Raw genomic sequence first — 22,300 nt, forward strand, 5'->3', positions numbered from 1 at the left:
TTAGATACTGTTGATAAACGGTTAAGTATTTTAGAATCAAACAAAACTACAGCTAAATTAACCTACTTAGATCCGAGATTTAAGAAAATTGGTTTTACCGTAGAATCTAATGTTGATAGGGCTATGCAATCCGTTATTGGTGAAATTAAATCTACCTCTATATCCACAAGTACATATCAGGACAGAATCGGAGTCTTCATCGTCAAACTGCAACCAGAAAATAAGGACATGAATGATTTATGGGAGCATTTTAATTCAAAACTTTCGGAACCTACTTCAAATCAAACATCATTAGCCTCGGCTATTATCATGATGAAACAATACAATGACAAAGAATACTTAGATAGAAAAGATGATTGCTATTGCTTATTGGGAGAAAAGGAAACTGATTATGCCATTACTGTTTAAATTAGCTATGAAATATTTAAGCATCCCAGCGACGTCTGTTCCTTCAGAACGAGTTTTTTTTAAAGGTGCATTGATATGTAATCAATGAAGAAACCGTTTGGTAGGGGAAAAATTGATCAAATCATTTTTTTAAGTAGTTATTACACCAATTTCAGTTAAATTTGTTATCTCACTAAAAATACATTATTTCTGTTCTTTTGTTGAATTTATTTAAGTTTCATTTAAGTTAATTTAAAGCATGTATATTATTACATAAATTGTGTAAGAACATAATAAAACTGTTCATATTTGGATCTCATGAAAGTTCCTTGTTAGAATAAATTAAATTGGATATATATATATATATATATATATATATATATATATATATATATATATATATATATTTATTTTTTTTTTTAAATCAATAGGCTACCCTTAAAAAGTTTTGTGGGTTTTCATAACTATTTGTCATCATAGATTAGAGATTTAACAAGTAATTACACTAACCACTACGCAAAATAGTGATGAGCTGAGCCGGCATTTTTTGGTATTCGAAAATTTTAGTACTAACTTATTAACTCGAGTTCAGGGGGCTTACTAAGAGCTTTTTAAGCAATCCTTAAATTCAACTGTCCTGCTAAAACGTACTATGACCGCGTTATAGCAGGCCTGCTACAGGACTAATGTAATGTAATGTAATGTAAGAAAGACTCCGTTTTCCGCACTTAGCCTCTCATTTGGGCCGTTGTGCGTGTGATGCTACAGGACTATTTAGACTGGTATTTCTAAACCGTTCACCTTTTTTTTTATATGAACAATTCTTACCATGACGCCAACTTTGACAGCAACGAAACGTTTCTTACGCATCTCTAATGTCAAATAAAGCAATGTTGAAAAAGTAAGTTGTTGAGTAACTTTTTATAAATTGTTTTCATATTTGTAGTGGTTTTGTAAGGATTTAAATTATTACTTGCTCTGTGTGAGACGTTCAGAGTTCAAGTGACCCTTTATTTTACGATTAAGCCAGAATTTATAAATTTCAAGTGGTTTTAAGGTTTATATTTTTACACAAAAAACTCTTATTTTATCTATTTCTATTTTAGTTGCATCATAATCCAGGTTAAAAAATTTTTTAGATGTGCGACGAGTACGAATTGTTTGAATACTTAGAGAGTGAATGCCGAATGGAGAGAAGAAATAAGCGTCGTCGGTTAAGGCAAATTAATGACCCTTTCAAATTGGAGGATAGAGAGTTTATAAATGAATATAGGTAGATACTTTACTATTATTTATATTTATATATTTATATCATATTCTACTTATAATAGTGGTTTTAGTTAATGGATAGTCTTATATGGATAAAAACCCTTTGTTGTTTTTTTCTAAAAAAATTCATTATTAAACTTATTATAAACACAATCATAAGAAAAGATCACACAGTTACAAATCTTAGAGACAGGTTTTATTTAATACCTATTTATTTACAACTTTCTTTTATTAGATTATCACTAGATTTGTTTAGAGATCTGTGTAAGGAGTTGGAGCCTATTTTAAAGACTCGACCTAAACAATCCAATGATTTAAGCATTGAAACAAAGGTAGTTGTGATTTATTATATATATTGTTTTCTACTGGTTCTCCTTTTCTCTAGTCTAGATAGTTAATAAATTAACTGTTTTGTTTTCAGATGTTAACAGCAGTGTATTTATATGCACATGGGTCTTATCAGAAACCCACTGGTAAAGCTCAAAGTATTGCGCAGCAGACTGTCTCTTCTGTATTATCAGAGGTTACAGCTGCTTTAAATAATTTAGAAATCAGAAATAAATACATTAAATTTCCCTAAAATACTGCATATCGTAATACAAATAAGTTAAGGTATTTTTTATATTTTTAAGCCACACAAGAACACTTTCTGTTACAAGTGATCATGAATATCTCAGACAACTTACACAGAATGCCCTTTATTTTCTTTCCTTATTTACCTTTCAGATTTTATGAAAAACTTGGTATTCCTGGTGTGGTTAGATGCATTGATTGTTCCCATATTGCAATAGTAAGACCCAATGAACATGAAGAAAGGTATTATTGCAGAAAAAATTATCATTCCCTAAATGTTCAATTGGTAATGTGAAATTTAATTACGATTTACATATTTTAAAATATTAAGTAGACTCCATTGCAGCCAAATTACCTGTGTTACCTAACACAACTTAGTGGGGGGGAAAGGGATTGTTAGTAATGGAGACTGAATGTCGACCTCCTCGCGTTTCTCCCTGGAAACTATCATGGTTAATTCCTGATGAATTCATCATGATGGGCTAACTGACCTGTTTTCATTCTCATCTATCACCCTTCACTGGTGCTCCTCCAGCGTATCCCACTAGCGCAGGCGAGGTTACCATTCCATTTTCACCCATCAAAAAAAACACAACTTAGTAAACCCTGATAAAGATGTTTAAATTTTTATTACTCAGTAAATTAAATTTACTACTCTGATAGACCATATATAAGATCAACATAGGATATTTTTTATTTAATACATGGTGGTAAACCATATTATATGGTGGTAGGATTTGCCACTATGAATTAAACAAAAGATTCATAAATTATATGCATAATGAAGCTAGTTAGAAATAACTGCAGCTTCTTTTTTTTATTTTAATTAAAAAATAAAACATATTATAACATAGTATGAGCTATATTGAAATAAAAGATACAGAATGTACATTGTATTGTATTGTATGGTAAAATCTTTATTGTGCATAATTTAAATTAGGCACATTAAAAGATTTAATATACAATGGTGGACTTAGCTCATTACATTTTAATTATAATCTTACTAACATAATAAAATTGTAACTTGACAATGTCTATACATGAAGATTTAAGAAAAATTTATATGAGAAGTTTTAATAAGAACATTAGATGCCAAAACAATAATTTTGAAAAATGTTGTCTATAAATTTGTTCTGGTATCATGCAAAAACTACTGCATCAAATTGGATATTGTTTTCATAATGGTATTACTTATTCTATATTGTTATACAACTGTTATAAACAGCAAATTATATATTTTAGTTATTTTATATTTATTATATCAAATGATTTATAATTACAATATAAATATATAAAATAGTTTGTACAACAAAGCACTTATTTTGGCTATATTTGTTTTATTTTTTATTGGAAAATGGTGATATACATAAGAAATATAATAGTTTCATATCTACAATAATTAAACAGTAAATCATACTACTATATTGTTGTAACATGTACAGTAAAAGAGGTATTGATCTCTCATTTTTATACTTTATTTTCATTCTCCTCTATCATCCTTCACTGGTGTTTCGGCAGCGTATCCCGTTAGCGCAAGCGGGGTTACCATACCATTTTCACCCATAAAAAAAAATTCACTATCGTATGGGAGAAACGTATGCCCAGGCTGCAAAAATCTCAACGTAATAGTTTCCAACATACTGTGATTTAGTAATGTGTGAAGTAACATGACAACCATTTTTATACTTCAATTTGACCTCCACATGGGTCCAGACCACCACAGAAACAGATGTTTAACTGTCGGCTTAAGTTCTTCTAAAATAAACTTTCTTAAACAAGATCCTACTTCCTGTGTACCCCGAACAGCTTCATGTTCTAACCAAATATCCGCAATCCGTACTGCCATAGTGAGTTCCTAAATTATATAAAATTCAATTGTCTCTTGTAGTAAGCTATACCACTTGGAATACAGGATAAGCTGTGTGTAAATCAAACGTCAGTGCTTCTATTTCAAGATTAGATTTAGCTGACATTAAATCAGTGTTCATTTGATTACGAAGAGATGCTGCATGATCTAAATGTGTTTTATGAGTAGCTTCTAATGCCTCCAGCTGTCTTCCAGATGCTCCTTGTTTATTCGCGCTGTATTGATCACAACGAAGACAAGTATCCTTGTGCGGTTTCTTAAACCGCAAATTAAAATCATTATAGAATATTTGCTTAAATGTACTCTTACTGACTGGGTTAATGTAGATTTCGGAATATTTATCATATAATATACTAAGATTTAGGTGAGGAGCTAAATATTTTGTGAAAATTTATTTATAAACTAAATCACCTCCTGGCCTTTTTTTTCGTAGAGAGTTTGTTTTGACCACCAGCAGATCCTCTTGAATGTTTAGTAATGCACTTATTTTTTTTCGATAGGGCAACATTGATTCGACTTTGGCTGATTTGGTAAGTATTCATGAAAGTTTTTTTTGCAGACAGCGACATTACCAATTTTGTATATACGAGTAAAAACACGTTTTGAATTCTGTGTCGAAAAACTCTTTTTCTTTTCTTTTACTTTATTTTGAATTCTATTTACTTCTTTAAAGACTTTATTATGAATGCAGATCCTCCAAAAATAACCGTTAATTGGCAACTCTCACACCTAGAAACCATAAATGGATATATATATATATATATATATATATATAATTAAATAGCGTAGCGTTGGTGAAGTGTAAAAGCCATATATAGGCCATAATTACAAACAGTCATAGTTCATTAACACAGTACACAGAGGCTCAGTCCAAGTGATCGAATGAACTAGTTTCCCATTTGGAATAGTCGGAGAATATAAGTGAGTTGCACCTGCAAACACGACGAATAGTACACTGATATTACAGAGGTGGCAGATTTTTTTAATAGATGATAATGAAATGGTTACTCCGCCTGCGTTAACGGTATACGCTGGCGGGGTGCCAGTGAGGGATGATAGGTGTGAATAAAAAGAATTTACAGGGGAGACCGTAGGGAGGTGGACAATATGCAAGTAAGACATGTAAGCGAGCTTCTTAAGACTTGAATAAAAACTAAATTATTCCATTCCATATATGATTATATATGGACATTCATATGATTGCGTATGAAAATTGTATTACATAAGCGAATGACTCGATAACTACGATACACAAAATATATACAGCATATGTAGGTTTGCTATTTGATAGTTATTTATCGCTTTAAGGTAATAATATGACGGAGAGAAATAAAACACACCTGGATCGGATCAATTTGCAGACAAAAGCGGATACCCGCCAAATATAATTATTATAAAAATGTAGGTGTACTCACATGCATCACAATAGGATATATACCAGAGGGAGACTACATCTGTTTTTCATACGCTTTTTGTTTTTACCTAATGGTTAGCTGGTATAGAATGCCATAAGGCATTAAGCTTGCCACTTGTACAGTTTTATTGTACAATAAAGAATAAGTATAAATATAGACTTTGTACAAAAGTCATCTGCTTGGGTAACTCTGTCCCATTCGTATTTCTATTGTGAAGCAGTTGTGTTTGCATGGCTATATTTTGATTTGAAGAATGAGATATGGCAGTGAATTTAGAGGGTACAGAGGCATAACATTTCGGTCCTCAAGTATAGCAACGTATGGAGGTATCGTGTGTGACACACTATACTCTGTTATATCCATGGTACTGCTGTCATCACCCAATGGAAATATTGATAATATAGTTAAGAATGCTAATAAAATGCTTAGATTTCTTAAATGAACATGTATAGTACATTACTGCAGCGGCCTGCAACTGAGGCATTGATAGACGAACGTGCAAATGTAGGCCGAGGCGTAGCCGAGGCACACATACGTGAGTCCATCAATGCCTAGTTGTGGTCAAGGCTTGTATAGTACTTTTCTCAAACAATGCACGGAAATCAAAAACTTCAGAAAATTCAGTACATAGTAATATAAGTTGTTTTAATTGTAATGAAATAGGCCACCGCAATTTTAAATGCGATAAACCTCTAATTAGATGTACCTTTTGTAAAAAAATCAGGTCATTTAGCATTACATTGTTTTAAAATTAAAGCCCATAGAAATCAAACACATGTTAGGGAAAGCAATGAAAAATAAATACAGTGGAAACTCAATTATCCGAATCAAATAAAACCAGGGGTAATCCGGATAATGGATTTCATAGTGAAATCAAACAATAGATAATGAAATTCTAAGGGTTTTACATTTAAACAATACGATATAAAAAAAAATTACATGCTATAATAATAATGGATTACATAACACCTATTTACCCAATTAATACCTTTTCTAAATCGGTAATTAAAGCCGTAAAGAATAAATTCGGATAATTGATATTCGTAAAATCGAGATTCTACTTTAGCAGAATTTAGAATTGATGAAGCTAACAACAAATACATGCATTTTTTTTTTTTGGTGGGTGAAAATGGTATGGTAAGTCCGCCTGCGCTATCGGGATACGCTGGCGGAGCACCAGTGAAGGGTGATAGATGAGAATGAAAACAGGCCAGTTAGCCCATCATGATGAATTTATCAGGAATTAACCATGATAGTTTCCAGGGGGAACCGCGAGGAGGTCGTGGTTGGATATATTGCTAGCAATAGGATTCTCAGTCTCCATTACTAACAATCCCTTTCCCCCCACCTCTTATTGGGGGTGTGTATGACAAGAAATTTGACAGTATTAGCACATAATTCGTGAGTTTCAATCGTCTCCAGCCTCATAACAAAATAACATTTGCCGGATCAGCTAGCATTCAAATAATAATCTCATATACATATAAATTAATTACTTATTTATATATAATTATATTTTTTTCACAATTTTCATTATTACCAATAGTTATAATTAGATGAATTAACTTTATATAAAATCAACATTCTATTTGTAGCACTAAAAATTTAGCTGAACTAATATTATACTATGTAATGAGGGTTGAGCGCTGTTGTCTGAGATACAGGTTTTATAAACTAGTTCAGACACAGATGTTTAGGCTGATCCAAATGTACAAATGAATTCGTACCTACTTTTACAGTAATTTCCAGTGCTGAGTTTGTTACAATCATCGTTATGCAATATAGTTATTATTATTATTTATATAAAAAATATAAAAACTTTTTTATAGACTATTGTATATTCGAAACATTCGGCCACTGAATTCAACTCAATCTGGGACGTTTTTATATCAGACTAAAAAATAAATAAAATAACATATTTTTTATGTAGTAAACATTTATTTTTAACTATACAATGAATATATATATAGACATAAATAGTAAAAGACCGTTCTATCGTTATGAATTGGAGAAAACGATATTTAAAGTAAATATCAGGGAGCATTAATCGATGTCAAATATTCTTTATACTTTTTCTCTTGCGCCAACTGTATCTTCTGCAGTTTCTTCACCAAACTCTTACTCAATTCATTCCCTTCTTGATCGTGTGTTGGCAAACCCTACAATAATGGACTCACTAAATAAATATTTAATAATAAAAATATACAATGGAATACTAACATAATGAAAATGAATGTGTTTTTTTTATGGGTGAAAATGGTATGGTAGCCTGCGCTAACGGGATACGCTGCCAGAGCACCAGTGAAGGGTAATCGATGAGAATGAAAACAGGCCAGTTAGCCCATCATGATGAATTCATCAGGAATTAACCATGATAGTTTTCAGGGAGAACCGCGAGGAGGTCGACCTAGTTGGGTATATTGCTAGCAATGGGATTCTCAGTCTCCATTACTAACAATCCCTTTCCCCCCAAATGAATGTGTTAAGCATTATATCGTCGTGTGGTACCCAGCAGTTCCATTCCTTTCCCGTGGATGTCGTAAGAGGCAAAAGAACTTAATTGTCTAGGGATAAATTTGGTTGTCTAGGGATATGTAAGTTTGGGATATGGCGTGAATTTACTGGGTACAGAGGAATAATACCTGAGTCCTCAGGAATGGCAACGCATGGGGGTATCATGGGCGAAACAGTATACTCTGTTATGTCCATGGTACTGCTCATGTCTATAGGCGACGGTTACCACTTTCCATCAGGTGGGCCGTCAGCTTGTTTGCCATTCTAAGTTGTATAAAAAAAAAAATAAATATCAGCATCCCTCTTGAAACATCACCAAAAGCCAAATTGCGGTTGCGAATCCGCAAAGGATCCCTTTATATTATGATAACACCTTATATACTTCTATTATTAAATATTTATTATATAATGGTAAACTGCCATTAAGAATGGCTTTATTCCTTATCTATGGCGCAAGTTACGTTCAACAGTAGACAAATAGTAGCCGGTATTTATTTATTTATTCATTAGTACATATATGTGTACATGGCGGACTTAATGCTAAAAGCATTCCCTCCCAGTCAACCATAGGGAAGTGTCAAAATACTCGAATGCGGTACTACTAAGAAAAATTACATATATAAACGAATATACATACATATATATATATATATATATATATATATATATATATATATAATATATAATTACTATATTGATACCTGTTCATCAAATTTAGAATACTTGTCCGTTTCAAGTTTGAACATGTCACTGGGTGGGATTTTCCTCTGCTCACCCTTGGCCTGCTGAGCTTCCAACATTTCTTGTTTCTTTTTTTGTTTTCCAGCTTCCACTATTCTTTTTTCTTCTCTTTCTTTCATTAATTCTTCTCTACTAACCAGTTTCACCACGGTGCGATCTTAAATAAATAATTTCCTATATATAATACAAAAAACAATTGCTGAATGTATGTAATGTACTTACACTACAGAACAGCTGCACCTATTTCATTTTTTTTTTTTGCATTTGTAATCATGAAAATAAGTTTTGTATGGTAGGAAGTATTTGAAAAATAATACGAAAAAGATATAAAATTAGTAAAAATTTGAGAATGTTGCAGTGATAATTTTAATAAAACTTGTTTAACTTTTTAATATGTTCTATTGAAATAGACTACAATAGAGTACTTTCCTTTTTTTACGAAATCAGACTAACTGCACAGTATTATGTATTGGAATGGGTTGTTATGGGATATAGAATTGTGTACTGTACTGTACTGTACTCTATATATGTTATAATTTGTGTACTGTAAGTAATGCAAATAAATTTGCTATCTATCTACTGTCTTAGTTACTCTACATGTCTACAAACAACCGTTATCATCGGAGAGTATATTTCTATCAGAATGGGCTGTCAACTTACTTGCCATTCCGACAGAATTGTCCATTAGGTAAAGTAGGCTATATTGGTTAGGTACCTTACGCCACAAAAAAAAATATTCAAAAACGATTCTGTAAGTGAAAAATACATTTGATGCCTTGAATTAAAAAAAAAAGGTATATTTCCTAACGATTTCCAATATATGTAAAGAAAAATAAAATTATTGGCTTTTTTTTGTGAACGAGACGTGCATTGCCTTAGTTTTTTTTATACGATTTAGAATAGCAAACAAGCTGACGGCCTACCTGATGGAAAGTGGTAACCGTCGCTTATAGACATGAGCAGTACCCCAACATGGTTAATCAGCCCCTGCATTCGTGTCATAGTAAACTACTGCATACTGCATATACGTACCAGTTTTATCCTCAAGACGGACCCCCAGTGCAGGTAAGTGGTAGTCTCTCAGCTCGTCACACAACTGCAACACGCGGTCGGCGCCCAGGACCCGAGCCTCCTCACGGATCTGCCGCCTGAACACGCTCAGCGCTTCCAAGTACGGCATCACTCTCTCCTCCACCTGACGCGAGGGGGAAGGAATTGTTAGTATCGAGGTCTTATAGCCCTGTTGCTAGCTATATACTATCAGATCAACTCTCCTCTGCTCCCTGGAGACCATCGCGGTTAATTCTTGTGTAATTCTCCACGATGGGTTAACTGACCTTTTTTTTAACGTCTAGAATATGCTTTATGCAGACCCATATACCTTGTGGGAGAAGAATGGGTACTGTGGGAATCCCCCCGTTAGGCGGGGGTGTACCCACCAAAAACCAGACGATATATCCTCGAGGTGCCATATGTCGGAGACATGGGTTCGCTTTCGCACTCACCACATCTCCGACGGCAAAATGGGTAAACTGACCTGCCCTAGCATTTTCATCTGTCATCCCTTACTGGTGCCCCGCTAGCATACACCGTTAGCGCAGACGGGGATGCAATTACGTTTTCATAAAAAAAAGACGCAACTACGCAAGAAGTGGTCTTTTAACAAATGTAATTATGTTATATTTATCAGAAAGAAACTTGGCCCTTCTCACACACACACACATCTTATTGGCTGTGTTTCAGTTTGAAGGGTTTTCTTTTTTTAATTTTATGTGTTTTTTTTTATGGCAAACAAGCCTCCTGATGGAAAGTGGTAACCGTCGCCTATAGACATAAGCAGTACCATGGACATAACAGTGTTTCGCCCATGATACCCCCCATGCGTTGCCATTCCTGAGGACTCAGGTGTTATTCCTCTGTACCCAGTAAATTCACGTCATATCCCACCCTTCAAACCGAAACACAGCCATGCAAACAACTGTTTCACAGTTGAAACACAAATGGGACAGAGGTACCCAAGCAATCGACTTTTGTACAAAGTCTCCCATTGATATTAAATTACATTGACTGTCAACCCTTTTGATGAAAGTCACAAAACACGTGGACAATACTCACAGTAAGGAGGAAAGGGATTGTTAGTAATGGGGACTGAGAATCCCATTGCTGGCAATATATCCAACCAGGTCGACCTCCTCGCGTTTCCCCCTGGAAACTATCATGGTTAATTCCTGATGAATTCATCATGATGGGCTAACTGGCCTGTTTTCGTTCTCGTCTATCACCCTTCACTGGTGTTCCGCCAGCTTATCCCGTTGGCGCAGGTTGGGTTACCATACCATTTTCACCCATCAAAAAAAAATACTCACAGAAACATCAACATCGGCAATTGGGAACCCGATGTCATCACAGCGTCCGGTGATAACGCCAAATATGCGTAACATGTGGGTGACGTAACGCCCGGCGGAGGCTAGCAGAGGTGATGGTACTGGCTCGCACTGTGCCCGCGATGATAAGTACATATGTGACGCTCCCATCAATTCTCGTAATGCGTCTATAGCGCTGCGCGTGTCTATATTATCTGGAAGTATCCCCATGGGAGGGAAGAGATAGTATTATTATTATAATTTAATAGAAAGAGACTTTGTACAAGATTCATTTGCTTGAATACCTCTGTCCCATTCGAGTTTCTACCGTAACGCAGTTGTGTTTGCATGGCTGTGTTTCGGTTTGAAGGGTGGGATATGGCAGTGAATTTACAGGGTACAGAGGAGTAATACCTGAGTCCTCAGGAATGGCAACGCATGGGGGGTAATATGGGCGAAACAGTATACTTTGTTATGTCCATGACACTGTTCATACCTATAGGCGATGGTTACCATTTTCCATCAGGTGGGATGATAAACCTAAAAAATTAATGGCTGATATTGAGATTAAAATAATATACAAACCACAGAGGGCCGCGTGAACTTGCTCTTTGGCCTTAGTAAGTTTAGCAGACAGCTGCTGTTCCTCTGGTCCCCAGCAGCCGCCATGGCCTTCTGCGTATCCACTGCGCAATGCATCTTTCACAGTCAGGAAGAACTCCTAAAATCAAATCATAATTTTCTTTACACCCCGTTTAAGAGTTCTGCACATGGGGTTGACAAACGCAGTTAGGCTTTAGTAATATTTAAAGTGGGACGATGCTGCCTATCCCTCGACCACTGAATTCCCTTAATCGCCTCTTATGACACCCACGAGAAAGAAAGGGGTGGTCCATTCTACGCCTGGACCACACAGCATAATCCCTTAGTCCTCAAGGTGACAATTTAAGAATGGTGTCGTGGACATCACAGTATACTCTGTGATCTCCATAGTGCTGTTCATGTCATGCCACCTTAATTGCCATTTATAAAAAAAACTTACATTAAACTGTTTCTCTGTCTGTATAGCCATTTCCATAGTATTATTCGAATAATCGAGTGTATCTTTCCAGCCGTGCAGCAAGAACGCGAAGCGCAATTGCCGAGCGGTGTGCCTTTTCAGCGCTTCCTGGATAGTCACAAAGTTCTTCAGCGATTTAGACATCTTGCAGCCGGCGATAGTTAGATGGCCTGTGTGCAAGAAGTACTTCACCCAACCGGGCTGGTCGAAATGAGCCTGTGTACAATATATATATGAATATTAGCTGCAACCCGCTCGCTGTTTTACGCACACGAATGCAAATAAATTATATGTGTAATTTGTAATACCATTATTTGTCTCTTTCAAATATGAGTAAAACAAAAGAATAAAAATACTGCTTATTCGAATAAACTTAATTTGAAGCATTTTTGTATTTTGAAAACCAGTTATTATTAAACATCTTTGCAAGCTTTGGCGTTATATACGTTCGCAACATATTGATCCCCTGAAATCTATTGGCATACATCTCACTAGTGGAATACATGGCGTCATTGATGGCAGCATACATGGCGGCTGCAACAGTGTTTGTACAAGGTAGGTAAGACGCTATGTACAAAAGACAGACCTCAAAGAGGTGTGACCGTATCGTTGAGGAGTGAATTTTGTTAAAAAAAAAAAACCTTTGGACAATTTATTAATTAACTGTTAAGGACATTTCAAGTGCAGTGTTTTTTTCTTGATGGGTGAAAATGGTATGGTAACCCCGCCTGCGCTAACGGGATACGCTGGCGGAGCACCAGTGAAGGGTGATAAATGAGAAATGAAAACAGGCCAGTTAGCCCATCATGATGAATTCATCAGGAATTAACTATGATAGTTTCCAGGGGGAACCGCGAGGAGGTCGACCTGGTTGGATATACTGCTAGCAATAAGATTCTCAGTCTCCATTACTAACAATCCCTTTCCCCCCACAAGTGCAGTGTTGGAAAGCCGCCCTGGAAAGCGGATAGGTCAGATCAAAATTTAGAGAACAATCGGCGTGATTCGAAGCAGTTTACAGGCGGGAATGAGTCCACCGGATTTCCTAGAGTGACAGAAACATAGAAAACATCGAGCACAAAAATTTTTGGTGCCGTGCCCAGGATAACAAAATAGAGGTTTAGTAATCCTGATTTGAATGGAATGGCAACGCATCGGGGGTATCATGGGCGAAACAGTATACTCTGTTATGTCCATGGTACTGCTCATGTCTATAGGCGACGGTTACCACTTTCCATCAGGTGGCCGTCAGCTTGTTTGCCATTCTAAGTTGTATAAAAAAAAAGCATGGCAACTACTGGCAAAATCGCATGGTAAACAATAAGAAACAGCCCCATTCCATGGCAGTCTATGAGAGAGGCTTATGTTCAGCAGTGAACAAACAACGGCTGATATGATGAAGCAGATTATTCAGATAACTACCTATATTCGTATAATTAGTTATAGTTCTATACAAGTTCCGTAGACCGCGGAACAGTACAGGCCTTGCCAGGCCTTTAATGCAACTTTGTTACATTGTTTATTTAAATAAATGTATCCGGTCGAACATTACAAGCTTACTTGCCAAGTTCGGGGGCCGACCACATACTCTTTTTTTTGTTGCAGTATCCGGCCGTAGTGCTCCTCAAATATTGCGTCTAAATTGCGTCCACCATGTACCCTCTTGTATAGGCATTCCGTCACCCGTATCCAATAGCGAGGACGGGATGCCTTAAATATTGCACCGCAAACCATAAAAAAAAAGCTTACTTGCCAAGGCACCTAATTATTTGAGTCAACATAACGTTTTTATTTTCTATTGTACGTATCTATTTAAAATATCCCAATTGATTTAGTGTATTGAGGAGTGTTATATTCTAGCATTCATAAATTTTGATTCAAGAAAGATTTCAGAGAGCTCTTTCTTCCCGAATACGAATGAATTGGATACAACCCGGCGGGAGTCTAGTGGAAGAACACTTATAATAAATGTCCTTCGAGGACTTTCGTTCGAAACCCAGGCGTAAAAAGCATATTCTATGAAGGAGCTCGTTCATTTACTCATTTAAAAGAATACTTAATGATATGAGTCGTAAAAATCAGGATTGCATAGACAAAGGGCATAGAAAGATTATAGACTTTCTCAATCACAAACTAAGCAATCAAATTCTTGTGATTGACTAAATGATGCAGTTGTGGAGCGGACACATTCTTTATCAAAGGAATGTGATATATATGCCTTCTGCAATAATTCATATTCAGGACTCGACGGAAGTCAGTGTTGTTGTGCGGGCTATTAGACACTTGTGCTCAAACTTCACTGGTCACAATTAAATTGACGGATAGGTTGATCCTACAAATTCTTCTTAATAGTGATGCTGTTTCAGAAATAGATGGGATCGAAACATACAACGATGACGGTAAAGTCGAAATAGCAGTGTAAATGGTAAAAAATGCGGATGGGCCTGTATTGAAGACTACAGCGGTTGTGTTCAATAAAGTGATAGGTTTTCATTTAACGTTTTCATTATTATGTGGCAATCCGAGCTCGTTTACCCATTTCCTAAGCTAAAAACAACTTTGGGTGGAGAGATGTTCGCGCTAAATTGACTCTCTAAAATCTGTTGACGGCCATCTCACTAGTGGCATATATGACATCATTGTTATGACGGCTACAACAATGTTTGCACATGGTAGGCAAGACGTTATATACAAAAGGACAGACCTCGACGAGGTGAGGGCGTGTCAGTTGGGAGTGAATTTAGTTAAAGAACCTTTGGACAATTTATTAGTTAACTCTTAAAACCATATCAAGTGCAGTGTGAGAGAGACTTCCTTGTGAGAAGTCAGATCAGACTTTAAAGGACGACTGACGTGCGCTGAAGCAGTTTATAGGATGGAACGAGACCAGAAGATTTCCCAGGTAGGTGATAGACCTTAAGAAATACTTCTGTGTAATAGTTGGAAAAGCACAGTACGTTTAAGTTAAAAAAGAAATGCAAAGTAATAATTGCGCGTCGAAACTAAAATCTTCATTAAATTGAAAAGTTTTAACTTCGAATACAATTAATAAAAAATAAAATACTTGACATCCATTAAAAAACCTAAATTAGTTTTCGACACTCGCCTCACTCTGAGCCAACTCATTGTCATGATGTGGAAACTTGAGATCCACTCCTCCAGTGTGTATATCTAACTGAGCACCACACACATCAGACGCCATGGCCGAGCACTCGATATGCCAGCCCGGTCGTCCAGAGCCCCACGGCGACGGCCACGAAGGTTCGCCGGCTTTGCTTCGTTTCCACAGTGCGAAGTCGTTCGGCGATCGCTTCTCTGTAGTATCGTCGCTGAGGTCACCTGAAATATATTATAAGTTCTTTAAGTTTTAGCCGCACCTTCGTTAATTACTAGCAGATTTCTCTTGTCTAATATCAATCCATTCTATTGCAATAGTTTTCTACTGCACTCATGAAATAACAATTAGGAATTAGGTTAGAATTGGGATCGATTTACAATAGTTTGTAATGACAAGTTGCATATGCATCTATTGGAGGGAAGGGTTGGTTAATAATGCGGACTACCAGTCCCATCGTTAGTATACCCTGTCAGGTCGACCTTCAGGTGGTCCCTCTGGAAACCATCACGCTGGTGTTGATGAAAAGGTTTCTTAGTAATGGAAATGGGATACTGGCAATATGGGGTATATTTTTTTTAATGTGTGATAATGGAATGGTACTCCACCCGCGCTATCGGTATACACCGGCGGCATACCAGTGAAGGATGATAAGTAAGGATGAAGCAGGTCAGTTAGCCCATCGTGACGAATTCAACAAGAATTGTTCACGATGGTTTCCAGGGGGAACTACGTAGAGGTCGACCTAATAGGGCAAGTTGCTAGCAATGGGGCTGTCAAACTCCATTGCTAACAATCCCTTTCTTCCCGTGCAAGTAGGGTTACTATTTCATTTCCTATTAAAAAAAAATCTTAAGAATGAAGGATATAGGTTTATTTTATCCTGATCAAACTCTGTAAGGTTACTCCTGAAATAAGTTCGGATAAATTGATATTAAAATTGAGATGCTTCCTACTCTCGAATTTTAATTTTAGCGACATAATGGTGCCATATTGTTTTAAATATGCATTTTTTTAATGTATGCTAATGGAATGATACCCTGCCCGCGTTACCGGTATACATACACTGACGGAGTACCAATGAGATGCGATTGCGGTGGATGAAAAGGTAGGTCAGTTAGCTCATCGTGAGAAATTCAACGAGAAATTAGTCATGATAGTTTCCAGGGGGAACCGCGTAAAATTCTACCAGACGGGGTATATTGATAGCAATGATTGCTAACCTCCCAATTTTAGTAATGACTAACAATCCCTTTCCTCCGGGAAAGAAAGGGGCTAGCCCATTCTATGCCGGGACCATACGGCAATATTTAATAATGTTAAAAAAATTATTAATAATGAATGCAATAAATAAAAACCGCCAAGAAATGTATTCCCAAAGAGGGTTGACGTCAGGCAGGCGGCCGGTCGTAAAACTATAATCCGAATCCTTTAGTAATATGGATGAATGAATGAATGATGAATGGTTTATTTTCTCTTCACAAAAGGTAGAATAAAGTGACAACTCGAGGTACAATTTGATATGAAGACCAATTTTGTGAGACTGGTGCTTGTGGTAGGTTTAGAAGAACCTGTGTTACAAGTCACCAGTGCCCCATCTCCATGGACTACACAAATACAATAAAACCATATTACGCCGACCTCAAATAATAATTGGGATAAGGGTAGGAAGATTATGATGATTGCAATAAATACAAACACGAAATATTACTTAATCGGTGACATAAATTCATCAATTGAACTTCGCACCTCCACAATAAAGTCCTAAGTTTGCGTTTAACCCTTCTTTGCATTATTTCTTTTATTGGTGAAATAAATCAAGGTGATATAATTCATGTTTAAAATTAAAGGAAAAATGTTTAAAAAAAATAAATTTGACAGCTATGTTTTTTTTTTTAATAGACATTAAAAAGGTATCCACGCACGATCAACTTAAAGTGAAATTGTTCTTTTATATAATTTTTCGGCATTCAATGTTATGATGGAAATTTCCACCATTATGCAAAGAACAAATTCATTTGTTGATACACTTTTTAGTTCTATAGATAGGTAATTTGTTAAATAACTGAACTGTGAGATAACAAAATACAAAATTTAAACATAAGAAGACAGGTTCTCTGTATTTATAAAGAACCTGTGTTCTTATATTTAAATGTTGTATTTTATATCATCATCATGATATCAGCCTTTAACTGTCCACTGCTGAACATAATCCTCCCCTTTAGGGAGTTTTGCCAGTAGTTGCCACGCTTGGCAGACGGATTGGCAACCGCAGTCTGGCTTTGTAGACGTTTTAAGAGGAACGCTGCTGCCTTCCCTTGTCATCCTTTAGTCGGCTCTTACGACATCTACGGGAAAGGAGGAGGTAGCCCATATCATAACGGGACCACACGGCAATTAAAAATCAATTACTCTGAATCAAAACGAATAAACCTTAGTGTGTTAAAAATGTTCTTTAAACACCTACGGTGAAACTACATATGTACGTATATATGTATATATACACGAGTAATTTACAATGGATAACAAAATTTATTTTGTGCATAACATTAGCAATGGTATTTGGGGATTACCCCTAATCTTATGTACCTAGTTCCAGCTTGTCTACATTGGTTAATCCAAAAACAAATATGTACAAACTTCACTATTTATAGCGCATAAACACATGCTCACTGTGATAAACATTGCTGATTCATAACTAAAGTCGTATTCTACGAATTTCTGTTCCTTTACGATCCAAACGCAAAGCCCATCAACATTGCATCATCTTCAAGTGAATATATATATTTAAAAAAAAAAACTAAAAAATAAAAAAAAACATTTCATTTCATCTATACAAAATGAACTGTCAAATTTTAAAATCTTTACAAAAGGCCTTCTGTTCATTAAAAAAAAATAGATTCCTTTTCGCAAATAAACGCCGCTTTCAATCGTAACAAAACAAGTTATGTTAATTTAAAAACCAAACTATTAAATCAATTTTGATGAAATTTCTTCGGGAGCAATCTGAAAGATCTATCTATAGAGAATATCCTTTCGAATAAAAAAAGGTCCAAATCGGTTTACAAGTAACTGAGTTATAAAGTTGTAAACATAAAAGAATAGAATAGAGTACCTTTCCCATCTCAACCAGCTTCAAAAATGGAGATTACAATTTCGTTTGTATTTTTTTTTATGTTTGTTACCTCATAACTCCGGCAGTTGTAAACCGATTAAACCAGTTTGGAAAATAGTTTTTCTTTTTATCTGAAAGGATGCACTCACAGATGTTGCATAATTTTTTTTATCATAATCAATAATCAAAAACTACTGAATAGTTTATTTAATTCTCAATAACTGGTTATATCATAGTTAAAGTCGGTTTTTTGTGGGATGTGGTACTTTTAATTATTTAAAATACCTATATAAATTCATACATACCTTCCCCTTCCTGCAACGACTTCGTGTCACCGTACGCCTCTGGTACCAATCTAGCATATCGATGTTTATCCCTTTCGTCGAATCCGCTCACATTGAAGTAAACTGAGCCATTCGATTCATATGCTAAGTTGTTGTCTAGTATTCTCTCGATGAACCGTATTATTTGTGGGACATATTCACTCACTCTCGTTAATACATCTGGCGGTTGTACCTGATAAAATTATATATATATATATAAGGATTATGTCCAGCAGTGGACAGTTAACAGCTGAAATAATAAAAAAAAGAAAAAAAACAAAAAAATTCAACCGAATTGAGAACCTTCCTCTTTTTGGAGTCAGCCGAAAAATTGTAGGTAAATGTTAAAAAAAAAAACATAATTGTTGGTAGTTTTACAAAAAGACTTGCAATCTTTCGCAATCCATTACATACCTAAGTGTTTTACGTTTCGAGATTAATTCACAATATAGTTATACTTACATTGAGAGCTTTCATGTCTTTGTGGAATTCGTTCTCCCAGTGCCGTGGTAAAGATTCAAATATTGCATTGTCGGTGACTGTCGAACCGTACCTATTATCCAGCCAAGCTGACAGAGGATCTGCTGCAGACTCGATCAGTTTAGACTTTGCTGTATTAATTTTCTCTGTATCATTCATTTCTACTGCCGATTTCAGGTTCTTAACTGCAGCTGCAACACTAAAAAAAAACAAAAAATACATGAAATTACAATTATACTGATTTAATACAAACATTTACATTTTTGGCTGGCTATCCAAAAATGTATAATGTTATCTCAAGTTACCATTCATTCATCATAATAACTTTGACTTCATTTAATGGTAGAGGGGTAGGTCGCACCGTCCCTCTTGGAACATCACCGAAACCTAATTGCGATTGCCAACCCGCCTGCCAAGCGTGGCAACTACTGGCAAAACCCCACTTATAAGGGAGGCCTATATACATAGGCCCTCCCCATAAAGGAAATAGCAGCTACTAAATAGCAGTAGACAATTAACGATTGATATAAAAAATAAAAAAAAAATTACCTGAGCTAACTCGATGTTTCAATCAGCCGTTTCGACATTCAATTCCCGTCTCATATAAACCATAAACAATGCAATATAAAAATCTAAAAGTTAGTATCCATTACGTATTTACAAAGTAAACTGAAAATCAGACAAATGTCCACAGCGACTTTGTTTTATATCATTTAGTTGAGATTTAAAAAAACAATTATAATACATACTTCTCAAATATTTTCTGCATGGTATTCCTTTTTTCAGGATCGGTAGTTTGCCGGACCAATCCATCATAGTAATTCAAGGCAGCTGTTGCATCATCCAATGTACTATTTATATCTCGATTATTTTTCATATATTTCTCATACAGATAGTTCTGTCGTGCCCTTTTAATGATTTTATCATCAATATCTGTTATATTCATGACATATAGTATGTCATAACAAAAGTAATCTGACAATATACGCCTCAGAATATCTAATGATATGTAGGATCTAAAATCAATATTAAAGTGCATTACAAAATACTCTCACTATATATATATATATATATATATATATATATATATATATATATATATATATATATATATATATATATATATATATATATATATATATATATATATATATATATATATTATATATAATTTGGCAATGGATGATAATGGAATGATAACTCCGTATGCGGTAATGATATATACCAGTAGTGGGTCACCAGTGAGAGAGGATAGGTGAGGATACAAAGATGTCAATTGGTCTTTTTTTTATGCCACTGAGGTGGCAAACAAGCATACGGCCCACCTGCTGGTAAGTGATTACCGTAGCCTATGAACACCTGCAATACCAGAGGTATTACGCGTGCGTTGCCGATCCTGAAGAAACCTCTTTACCCCCCTTTTGAAGAACCCCATGCTGTAAGTCTCTTGGGAAATCTACCGTGATACTACCGTGATAAATCCATCAAGAACAAACCCAATGGTTTCAGGGGAAAGTACTATAAAGGCGGATTTGACAGGGCATATTGCTAGCAATAATCTAGTCCCCATTATTAACGTTCCCTTCTCTTTCTTTCATGAAACAACTAACTTCATGTACACTTAGGTATCGCCCCTCAAGAGTACCCTATAAGCGTATTTTTTTAATGGGCGATAATAAAATGGTAACCCCATCCGCGCTATCGGTATACACTGGCGGAACACTAGTGAAGGATGATGGGTGAGGATGAAGCAGGTCAGTTAGCCCATCGTGACGAATTCAACAAGAATCGTCCACGACGGTTTCCAGAGGGAACCACGCGGAGAACCTGATAGGGCATATTGCTAGCAATGAGGATGTCAAACTCCATTGCTAACAATTCCTCCCGCCCCCCTATAAGTGTATAGCAATAGCACCGGCGCGGCTACCATTCCAATTTGAACACATACAAAAAAATTGCTAATTACCAATTTTAGGGGAAAAGAGATTGTTAGTAATTGAGTCTAACTGCCCCGTTTTTAACAATACACCCTATCAGGTCGAACTCCACGCGGCTCCCGCTGGAAACTATCGTGGTTAAATCTAGTGGATTTTATCACGATGGGCTAACTGACCTGCTTTGTTCATCACCTATCATCATCCCTCACTGGAGCCCCAGCAGCGTATAACAAATGCGCAGGCGGAATTACCATTTCTTTACCACCCAATAAAGAAAAGACCAATGTTACATTGAAATTAATTATAATTATTAAATCACCTACCTGGCGTGGCCCATGTGCGCAGCATCGTATACTGTTGGCCCACAACTGTACCACTTAATATGATTTCCATTATTGCAAATGAACTCTTCCTTCTGGCGTGTTAAGCTATTATACAGTTTTAGAACAGGCCGGTTCACACTGCTAGCCGGCGGCGACCAACTAGGCTGGGTTCTTTTAGACATTATACAAGGTGTTTTCCTTCTGAGTTCTACCCTTGAACTGATATTAAAATAACACCGTACAACAGTTTTATTCGCTTCGATAGTACTATACACAAAGTCAAGGACTAATAATACTCGAACCGAGAACGATATGTTGCAAACAATCCAAATGACTCACAAAAACAGCGTGAAAACCCATAATAAATAAACGCATGATAACGATTTCGTTTGATTATTTGGTGTGGTAAAGATCAAAAAATTAAATCCAGGTAAATCCCTACCATAGACAAAAGCGTTCACCAGAGAGCATTTGTATATTCATAATTATATTCCAAAAGAGGCCTGGCTGAGGGTGAATAATATATACCAATATCTAATTTTTTTTTTATTTTTTATACGCCTATAGACATGAGCAGTACCATGGACATAACAGAGTATACTGTTCCGCCCATGATACCCCTCATGCGTTGCCATTCCTAAAAACTCAGATGTTACAGCCATGCAAACACAACTGCTTCACGGTTGAAACACGAATGGGACAGAGGTACCCAAGCAATCGACTTTTGTACAAAGTTTCCCTCTGGTGAGCATATATTGCAGTTATAATATCTATACATACCAAACAACCATTTACGGTTACTAGAGTTAACTCGGCTA

General features: G+C 35.9%; 1 protein-coding gene and 1 long non-coding RNA gene across 7 annotated transcripts; one reads left to right on the top strand and one right to left on the bottom strand.

Annotated features, from left to right (window-relative positions):
• Window positions 1-847: 847 nt before the first annotated feature.
• LOC128200804 (uncharacterized) lies at window positions 848-4,842 on the top strand. 5 transcript variants are annotated; one of them, XR_008252888.1, is made up of 5 exons: window positions 1,295-1,444; window positions 1,527-1,660; window positions 1,892-1,988; window positions 2,078-2,268; window positions 2,383-4,842. It is a non-coding gene; the product is annotated as an uncharacterized LOC128200804 (long non-coding RNA). The 5 variants fall into 5 exon arrangements; XR_008252891.1 differs by lacking the exons at window positions 1,295-1,444; window positions 1,892-1,988 and adding an exon at window positions 848-937; XR_008252889.1 differs by lacking the exons at window positions 1,295-1,444; window positions 1,892-1,988 and adding an exon at window positions 1,159-1,288 and having other exon boundaries at window positions 1,494-1,660.
• A 2,587-nt stretch (window positions 4,843-7,429) lies between these two features.
• On the bottom strand, window positions 7,430-21,760 carry LOC113521662 (cysteine--tRNA ligase, cytoplasmic). 2 transcript variants are annotated; one of them, XM_026907285.3, is made up of 11 exons: window positions 21,483-21,760; window positions 19,972-20,238; window positions 19,205-19,421; window positions 18,725-18,935; window positions 15,296-15,528; window positions 12,172-12,405; window positions 11,715-11,850; window positions 11,133-11,344; window positions 9,799-9,961; window positions 8,801-8,923; window positions 7,430-7,670 (listed from the first exon to the last, which is right to left on the bottom strand). In XM_026907285.3, exons 1-11 carry the CDS (start codon window positions 21,662-21,664, stop codon window positions 7,639-7,641), a joined length of 2,010 nt encoding a protein of 669 aa, XP_026763086.2. In that variant the 5' UTR covers window positions 21,665-21,760; the 3' UTR covers window positions 7,430-7,638. The 2 variants fall into 2 exon arrangements, with proteins under 2 accessions (XP_026763086.2, XP_026763077.2); XM_026907276.3 differs by having other exon boundaries at window positions 8,727-8,923; window positions 21,483-21,758.
• Between the last annotated feature and the right edge of the window lie 540 nt (window positions 21,761-22,300).

Source organism: Galleria mellonella, unplaced genomic scaffold (assembly GCF_026898425.1).
Source record: "Galleria mellonella isolate WM207_F2 unplaced genomic scaffold, CSIRO_AGI_GalMel_v1 utg28, whole genome shotgun sequence".
In the NCBI taxonomy this organism is placed as follows: Eukaryota; Metazoa; Arthropoda; class Insecta; order Lepidoptera; family Pyralidae; genus Galleria; species Galleria mellonella.